Source organism: Hipposideros armiger, unplaced genomic scaffold (assembly GCF_001890085.2).
Source record: "Hipposideros armiger isolate ML-2016 unplaced genomic scaffold, ASM189008v1 scaffold_87, whole genome shotgun sequence".
In the NCBI taxonomy this organism is placed as follows: Eukaryota; Metazoa; Chordata; class Mammalia; order Chiroptera; family Hipposideridae; genus Hipposideros; species Hipposideros armiger.
In genome coordinates, this window is record NW_017731437.1 from 3,186,231 (window position 1) to 3,195,062 (window position 8,832).

The window sequence follows — 8,832 nt, forward strand, 5'->3', positions numbered from 1 at the left end:
CGCCCTGCCAGCCTTCCGCACGCTTGTTCCCTGCTGCTTCCTGCCGTGACTCCTGCTTCCTTTTCCTCTTTTTCTTTTTCCTTGGAGAAGCTGCAGTGGCCTCTGGCTCGAGGACGTCCGGAGGAGGGCAGCTACCAGGAAGCAGACTCAACAGTCAGCTCCGAGCGGACGAGGGCCAGCCCACCCCTGCCTCCGGCCGGCACGTGCCTCAGCCCTGCCCGGCAGCCGCCGAACCTGACCCGGGGCACGAAGCGCGCTGGTGTCCACGGCCCCAGGTAAGCATGAGGGACGTTAGAGGGACGAGCACAACTGCCTTTCTAATCCTGACCGAAGGAGTCCCTCGAACTGGGGGATGCGACCGCAGCCTGGCCAGCCTGGGGTCAGGTGACCACCCTGGACACGCGGTGCCGGCCAGGTCTGGAATGCTGCCGCCCGCTCACCGTCCCACTGAGACCCTTACGACACGTTCACGTTCTAGTCTGGAGACGGCACACCGTCTCTCCAGACAACACCCCCGGGAGCGGATGGGGTGGATGCCGGTAGGGGCAAGGCTGTCTCGCTCCTGCTCTCACCTGTGCCAAGGTGGGCCCTGGTGGAGGCAGTCTTCTCTGCCCAAGCCCTCCGTGCCCTTCCTCCTCCTCTTCTTGTTGCTCACGTGGGGGCCGCCTGTCCCGCACCCCACTTGCCAGCCATTCGCCAGGTGCTGGCCGCCCTCTTCCTCCGGCCTGTCCGCCAGCCGCTCTGCCCGGCCCGCCTTCCTGCCCTCGGGGCCCCCGCGCTGCCCCTGCGTCTGCCCTTCCTGCAGCGGGGTGGAGTCTGAGTCCTCCGGGCGCTTCCTCTTCTTCCTCCTCTTCTTCCCGGGAGGGGTCGCTGCCTCCCCGGCCTCTGCGCCCCCCTCCTGCATCGCTCCCGAGCGGTTCCTTTTCCTCTTCTTATGGAGGCTCTGGGGGCGCGCGCTGGCCTCCGGCAGCTGGTATGGAGGGACCCTGAAGCCCCCATTGACCTGAGGCAGGGGAGCAGAGGTGGAGTTCTGTGGGCCTGATGTCCGGAGAGGCTGGGGGCTACTGGGCGGTGTCACAGGGTGGGCGCCAGGGAAGGGCTTCAGCTGGCTGGGTGGTCTGGGAGCAGGTGAGACGGCCCTGAAAGGACAGTCGGGCAGTGAGGACAGGCTGCTCCAACGCAGGTCGACGTCTTCCTTCCCACCCACCCTCGGCCCCCTTTCCTTTCAGCTAAGGCTCCCCCTGTGAATCTCAGGCAGACACGAGTTACCTGTACATTAGAAAAGACAGGCTAACAATGAAATTCAAATCCACATAAGATCCAAGTTAATAAGCCATTACATATCTCTTAGTTTCTTGTCACCACAGCTCAAAGTATTTTTGCATACTCGAACATTTCTCATTTGCAATACAAGTGTGGTACAGGGGAAAACTTCCCTAAGCAACCGATTTCCAGCCACCACAAGCCTCAGGTATTCAGCCCGGGAGGGGGCCTCGTTGGAAAGGCGCGTGCAGGCCCAGACATCTTCCACTGGGATTTCCCCCTGAAATGCGGGGCTCAGTAAACTCGAGGAAACAGATTTACAGCCAGGTGAGTGACGGATGGGATCTAGAGCCATGTCTAGACGGGTCAGACTCTTGGATGTATGTCCAATTCGCTGCGTGACCTCGGAAACATGAACTCTCTACTCCGAACCACGACTGTCTCTTTCGTCAGTGACTGACAATAATGCCTATCTCAGCAGGTGACTGAATCAAAAAGGATTTTTATCGTCATCTAAACCAGAATAAGCTGCAACGGCCATACAAACTGTACGACATCTTACTACTCTGTTTTCTGGGATTTTAAAAAAATGTTGTGTGTCAAGGAAACAGAACACCCAATAAATCCCTTAAATGTTTAAGGACCTGGCATATGCAAAAATACTGTGCCAGGTACAGCGGTGCGATAAGTGTGAGAGGCAGAGGCCGTGGGGTGCTGGGTGAGGGGGAACCTTGGTCCAATAGCACCCCCTAGCGTGCGGGAGGGCGGCCAGAGTGGAGGGGCGGGAGGGCGCATCCCTGACCATGGCCGACACCAAACCACCTCACGGCCTCGCCGCGTCTTCCTTCCCCCCCAGCTGCCGAAGGCTGACAGCCACTTATCAGGAACTCGCAGCTTTTTGCCACTCGACACACTAAGGGAGGTGAGCACCGTGTGTCCACTGGAACGGGAGGCGGGCCAGGACCTCCGGCCCTGCTGGAGCAGCCGGCGCAAAGTGGACAGAGCAGGGGACGGTCCCCACCCAGGGAGGCTCTGGGGACGAAAGAAACAAAGCCCGCCCCACTCAGAGACGAGCCTGGGGAGCACTGTTGGGAGATGCAAGATGCCCGTCACCAAATTCACAGGCTCCTAAGCCCACTTGGGGTCTCTCTGGAGCTCCTGCCCTTCTCTCCTTCTGGGGGGTCCTGTCCTGGGGCTGCGGAGGGGCCACAGAACAGATCGGCTCACAGCACCCTGGGGTCACCACATGGATGTGGCAGGCAGACGGAGAAGGCAGGCAAAGGGACCCAGGGCTGCAGAGACCCAAGTGCCTCTGAGCAGCCAAGCTTGCTGGCCAGGTGCTAACGGGAAGAACTGGGTGCAGGACGGCGCCCTGTACCTGTCCAGCTGCGCCCCTGTCCATCCCGCGGGCGGTCACCCTGCAGCTCTTCGCCAGCTGAGCGCACGGGAGCCACGCGGGAAGCGGCCGGCCCAGGTGAGCCTGTGCCCGCGCTTACCTGGCTGTGCTGACAGGCCGGGTGCAGGCGACGGCGGGGTGAGTGGCTTTCCTGGGGTAGGTGAGGTCGGAGAATGGTGAGGGGGGAGGTGCATGGAGGTCATTGCCGGTTGCCCTCCGCAGGGTGCTGGCCTGCAGTTATTGACATAAATAAAAACTTGGTGGTCTAAAAAAGGTTGCCGTGAGTGAAGAGGGAAAATAAATGTAAAAAAAAATATAAAATAAAAAAAAATAAAAGAGCCCAGAGAGCAGGATGAGGGGACAGGAGGAAAAAAAGAGGGGAAGTGAGGGGTGGGAAATGGTAGAAGAAGAATCAGAAGTGTTTTTGGTTAGAAACAAAAAGGAAAAAAGAAAGGAAATTTCAACAAAAATCTCAGCACGACCATTCCATCATCGAGCTGCACCCAGAGGCACCGGCCGCCCGGTCCTCCCGCGGAGAATCCTGTAGGAGGTCCCGTTCCTCGTCCACAGACAGGCAGGGAGACCTGCCGTCTCGCCTCCATCCGCCACATGCACTGACATGGGTGTCAGAGTTCCCTGAACCCCGGCCCTCATCCCAGCACAGCCCGTCATCTGCGGATGCCTGGGAAGGCCTGAAAAGGCCTGCTCTGCTGGCTCGAGGGGGGCCCACAGTTTCCCACTCCCCTAAACCAAACCCCTACTGACACGTGTGCTTCCCACGATGAGACTCCCACACACCCACCTTCCTGGCAGAGAGGGCCAGTTTTTTGGCTGGAGGAGGAGACATGGTGTTTGCGGGCTCGGGGGTGGTGCTGCTCAGGACAGGGGACCTCGGCTTCGCCGCCTTCGAGTCTTCTCCACCCGGCAGTGCCCTGGAGGGGCCAGTAGCAGCACAAGTTGTTCCCTGAGAATCACGGAAGCGGGCTCCACTCCTGGGGGTTTGGGGGGCCTGGGAGGGGTCGCTGCTGGCAGAATGCTCCGGGCTGGAACTGCTGGAGTCCACCCTCTCGAGGTCAGAGCCCTCGGTGGCGCCCTTGGGCCCGTGCCCATTGGCAGTCACTGCAGCCGGGAGCTTGGGTGAGGTAGAGAGGATGGAGCCCCTGCCGTCCCAGGAGCCTGGCCTGCGGCCCTCAGACCGGCTGCCGCTTGGGTCGCTGGCACCATGGAACCCCTGAGAAGTTTTGAGAGCTGGGGAGAAGTGCTGTAGAGGAGTCGATTTCTTGATTTTCTTTCCAGGCTCATCCAGAATGGTCGGCAGGTGTGTGGGTGTTTTAGAGAGTCTGGGGGACGGGGACCCCGAGGGCAGCTTTGGCGGAGCGTATCCATTCTGCGACTTCAGGCCCGACATGGAGCCGTTCCTGGAAACAGGTGCACCCGTCTCCTCAGTGCTCTGCGTCTTCTTCATTGCCGCAGGGTCCAGTCTCTACAAGACAGCACAGCAGGGGACCCGATCAGAACCCGGCGACTCTCCCACCAGGGGGCAGCACAGACTAGCAGTGGGCAGGGTCTCTGCCAGGCACCTCAGGGCGATTGATTTATATGGACACACTGTAGAAACATGGTTACTGCTCTGAACAATTTTAGTATCTTGTGAGTTGTGTACATATGGGGATGTATCTTTATAATCATCTTTACTATGAAAGCAGTACATTTCATCAAGATTTGAGAAATACAAAAAACTACAAAGGAAAAAAATTGACCAAAGTTCCATCACTTAAACATAACCACCAATGAATGTGTTTCTCCTTTTGGTCTTTTCCTCTGACTGGTTTTGGCCAGCACAGGAGAAACCAGTCAGTCTCACCTGAACCTTATGGTCTCGAGCATCCTAAATTATGCTGTCAGTGAAGGTCGGTAAGGTTTGACTAGCAACCATCTCACTGTATCCAGTTTCTGTAAGCTACGCTGTCTGTAGTAGTCGCTGAAATGAACAATACCACACTAAGCTAGGCGCTTCATCCTTCCACTGCACAGAACTCTTACAATTGTGTCTAAATCTGTTACTGTGTTCAAATGCCCCAGAGGCCTGAATATGGACTGTTCACCATTACAAACCTCTCAACAAGTTCCGGGTCTTGTAGAGTCTGTGCTTAAAAACTATCTGTTGAGGGCCGGCCGAGTGGCACGTTGGTCAAGAGCTGGCTTGGGACGCCAGCTCTGAGCAGCAGGGACCCAGTTCGGATCCCACATGAGAGCCAGTGACACTGCCCTCTACAGCTAAGATGGTGAACAACAGCTCAACCTGGAGCTGGGCGGCTGTGAGTCCCCTGCTGCAGTGGGCTGCCATAAGCTACCGTGTGTGGCTNCGTGGCCGTCGTCCTCCCCTGCTCTCTCCCAGGGCCCCGGACCAGACACTGCAGTCAGGTCCCAGCCGCCTGCTCCACAGTCACTGTGTGGTTTGTCACGATGCCTGTTGTGTCCCCAGAGGTCCTGATCTCCAGAAGCCGGAGCCTCTACGTGTGGTCCTCTCATAGCAGGCTCACAGTGCGGAGCCTGGGAGTGACAGAGCCAGCGGAGTCTGCAAGAAGGCTGCTCTTCAGTCCAGGTGGACAGTTCCCAGGAAGGGACGCTCCGTTTCTGGGAGTCTGTGGAGCAAACAACAGTGGTCCTGACAGAGAAATGAGACCCCAAGAGTCCCAGCACCCCCATTCCTATGCGCGGCCAACACACTGCAACATGGGACACGAGATGGAGCCTGGGGACACAGCACAGTCCTCCTCTGCAAGTGACCAGTGTGTGCACACGCCACACTCACATCACATCCACACTCACACACACGAAACTCACACACACCACAAACACACCACACACCGCACATGACACACACACTCACGCCCACACCACACACACCTGCACACTATACACACACGACACTCGCACTCACACACATCACACACACTCTCATGACACACAGGACACACATACACCACACACACACCACACACACACACATTCACCCCCAAACTGACTTGGTTTGACAGCAGCGACTCAGCGGCGGTAGCTGAGGCTGGCGGCCTTGGCTGGATGAGTCACAGACCAAAAGTTCCGTCTACTCTGAAGCTTCTGGAAAGCATTGAAGTTTCTTTTCTTCTCTCTCTTAAATTTTTTAATTTTCTTTTCCTGTATCAAGAATCACAGGTGTCACAATTCCCACAAAGGGCTCTCCCCTGGCCCCGGGGGCTCCTATGTGCGGGCACGACTCTCCCAGAGCTATGTAACCCACAGATTTACTCCTCACATGGCCTGTGGGAGGCCCCCCACTTCACTGCTGAAGGAACAGACGCAAATGGGGGACCGATGTCTTGTCATGGCCACATGACGTTCCGAGCGGCCACGCAGCGCCAGAACCTGGGCCTCTGGCTCTAGTCTGGCCCTCGACCACTTTATAACACTGCTGCGACTTCACACGGCCCCGAAAGGTCAAGTACCCCCTGGCCTGGCCCTCAGCCAAGCTTCCCTGAGGGCCCGGGCACACGTGGCAGTCGGGTTGCACACTGTACCTTCCCGCGATCGACCTCTTCGTCCCAGTCGTCGATCACGGTGGCCATGCGGGCCAACCTGCTGTCTTGAACAGCATCCTGGCTAACGGCAGACACCTCACCGTCCCACGTCAACACTACAACAACAGACATGCGTGTGGGCACCTCTGCGGGTTCCCAGCTACCCTCATTACTGAGAATGTCTGAGTGCCAACTTTTGGTGAAAATGGCCATGTAGAGGAGGACAGGGGAGGGACACAGGGATCTCAGAGTGCATGACAGTCCGTGATTCTGTCACTTTAAAGTAAGTACTGTTAACTCTCTGTTAACACAACCCACGAAGGTTAGTTCCATAAACCCACGGCCTCATTTGAAAAACAAAGAGCTGATGTTGTTTCTCCACGTCTGAATTCTAAAACTAACGTTCTGAAGAAGACCTCACGCACGGGTGCTGCACCCGTGTTTCAGTCCCCTCCCTGCCCCTTGGCCTGGCCTGCCCAGAGGGGCACCTCCTGCCCATGGGCCCAGGAGAAGCTATTCTGGATCCTTCCAGACAAAACCCACCCGCAGGGACGGCTTCTTGACCTTTGTGCAATGGCCGTGGGGGTCAGAGAGGATGACAACATTTAATCCCCTTCCCATCTTTAAAGTCGAGCAACTGACTCCTGCACTCCAGGCTCCTGGCACCCCAGCCGCCACTTGGGCGCCCCCACCCCTAGGTACCTTTCTTCCCGTAAGCTTTATCAGATGAGTATTTGAGCAACTCCTGGACCACGTCAGGTTCTCGCTCTCTGTGCCAGGATAGCAGAGGAGCCTGTTCCAGCCCTACAAGCACAGAAACATGTACGTACATTTAAAAAACCACTGCGGAGAAGATCCCACACCTTTTATTTACAGCAGAATCCCAGAACATATGGTAAATGCTTTAAAGATGAGAAAGTGAGCTCTGTCCCGCCACCCGACAAGGGCGCTGGTGATTAAGTCGCTGGGGGTGAGGCCGCGCACTTGCCTGCAGCCCCCTCCCCCACAGCGTGTCCCCCGCCCAGGCGCACCCTGCACGGTCCCCGGACACTGACCGTTCGCCGCGGGCGAGGGGCCGCTCCCGGGGGAGGCAGAGCCCGTCTGCCGGGCGCCCTGCCAGCCTTCCGCACGCTTGTTCCCTGCTGCTTCCTGCCGTGACTCCTGCTTCCTTTTCCTCTTTTTCTTTTTCCTTGGAGAAGCTGCAGTGGCCTCTGGCTCGAGGACGTCCGGAGGAGGGCAGCTACCAGGAAGCAGACTCAACAGTCAGCTCCGAGCGGACGAGGGCCAGCCCACCCCTGCCTCCGGCCGGCACGTGCCTCAGCCCTGCCCGGCAGCCGCCGAACCTGACCCGGGGCACGAAGCGCGCTGGTGTCCACGGCCCCAGGTAAGCATGAGGGACGTTAGAGGGACGAGCACAACTGCCTTTCTAATCCTGACCGAAGGAGTCCCTCGAACTGGGGGATGCGACCGCAGCCTGGCCAGCCTGGGGTCAGGTGACCACCCTGGACACGCGGTGCCGGCCAGGTCTGGAATGCTGCCGCCCGCTCACCGTCCCACTGAGACCCTTACGACACGTTCACGTTCTAGTCTGGAGACGGCACACCGTCTCTCCAGACAACACCCCCGGGAGCGGATGGGGTGGATGTCGGTAGGGGCAAGGCTGTCTCGCTCCTGCTCTCACCTGTGCCAAGGTGGGCCCTGGTGGAGGCAGTCTTCTCTGCCCAAGCCCTCCGTGCCCTTCCTCCTCCTCTTCTTGTTGCTCACGTGGGGGCCGCCTGTCCCGCACCCCACTTGCCAGCCATTCGCCAGGTGCTGGCCGCCCTCTTCCTCCGGCCTGTCCGCCAGCCGCTCTGCCCGGCCCGCCTTCCTGCCCTCGGGGCCCCCGCGCTGCCCCTGCGTCTGCCCTTCCTGCAGCGGGGTGGAGTCTGAGTCCTCCGGGCGCTTCCTCTTCTTCCTCCTCTTCTTCCCGGGAGGGGTCGCTGCCTCCCCGGCCTCTGCGCCCCCCTCCTGCATCGCTCCCGAGCGGTTCCTTTTCCTCTTCTTATGGAGGCTCTGGGGGCGCGCGCTGGCCTCCGGCAGCTGGTATGGAGGGACCCTGAAGCCCCCATTGACCTGAGGCAGGGGAGCAGAGGTGGAGTTCTGTGGGCCTGATGTCCGGAGAGGCTGGGGGCTACTGGGCGGTGTCGCAGGGTGGGCGCCAGGGAAGGGCTTCAGCTGGCTGGGTGGTCTGGGAGCAGGTGAGACGGCCCTGAAAGGACAGTCGGGCAGTGAGGACAGGCTGCTCCAACGCAGGTCGACGTCTTCCTTCCCACCCACCCTCGGCCCCCTTTCCTTTCAGCTAAGGCTCCCCCTGTGAATCTCAGGCAGACACGAGTTACCTGTACATTAGAAAAGACAGGCTAACAATGAAATTCAAATCCACATAAGATCCAAGTTAATAAGCCATTACATATCTCTTAGTTTCTTGTCACCACAGCTCAAAGTATTTTTGCATACTCGAACATTTCTCATTTGCAATACAAGTGTGGTACAGGGGAAAACTTCCCTAAGCAACCGATTTCCAGCCACCACAAGCCTCAGGTATTCAGCCCGGGAGGGGGCCTCGTAGGAAAG

The 8,832-nt window shown here is 58.4% G+C and overlaps 2 protein-coding genes across 3 annotated transcripts in view; both read right to left on the minus strand.

Annotated features, from left to right (window-relative positions):
- The window catches only part of LOC109383645 (ubiquitin carboxyl-terminal hydrolase 36-like), a 36,076-nt gene that overhangs the window by 3,274 nt on the left and 23,970 nt on the right, over nt 1-8,832 (minus strand). Inside the window, exons 10-13 of the mRNA XM_019644246.1 lie at nt 3,462-4,142; nt 2,760-2,890; nt 573-1,139; nt 4-131 (exon numbers count right to left, since the gene is read on the minus strand). Of these exons, the coding sequence (XP_019499791.1) occupies nt 4-131; nt 573-1,139; nt 2,760-2,890; nt 3,462-4,142 (1,507 nt within the window). The remainder of the gene's footprint in view (nt 1-3; nt 132-572; nt 1,140-2,759; nt 2,891-3,461; nt 4,143-8,832) is intronic.
- LOC109383729 (ubiquitin carboxyl-terminal hydrolase 36-like) lies at nt 5,032-8,824 on the minus strand. Of its 2 annotated transcripts, none has more exons than XM_019644409.1 (6): nt 7,901-8,824; nt 7,275-7,459; nt 6,922-7,023; nt 6,220-6,335; nt 5,689-5,839; nt 5,032-5,304 (listed from the first exon to the last, which is right to left on the minus strand). In XM_019644409.1, the coding sequence occupies exons 1-5, from the start codon at nt 8,230-8,232 to the stop codon at nt 5,708-5,710; spliced, it is 867 nt and encodes a 288-aa protein (XP_019499954.1). In that variant the 5' UTR covers nt 8,233-8,824; the 3' UTR covers nt 5,032-5,304; nt 5,689-5,707. The 2 variants fall into 2 exon arrangements, with proteins under 2 accessions (XP_019499954.1, XP_019499953.1); XM_019644408.1 differs by having other exon boundaries at nt 7,275-7,462.

Bases quoted from the DNA above. Each gene is read 5' to 3' on its own strand.
- LOC109383729 (XM_019644408.1), bottom strand. From the start codon at position 8,232: ATGCAGGAGGGGGGCGCAGAGGCCGGGGAGGCAGCGACCCCTCCCGGG. The intron at 7,463-7,900 runs GTGAGAGCAGGA...TCTGCTTCCTGG, and splicing joins CAGGGCCCACCTTGGCACAG to TAGCTGCCCTCCTCCGGACG. The intron at 7,024-7,274 runs GTCAGTGTCCGG...CTGTGCTTGTAG, and splicing joins CCCCTCGCCCGCGGCGAACG to GGCTGGAACAGGCTCCTCTG.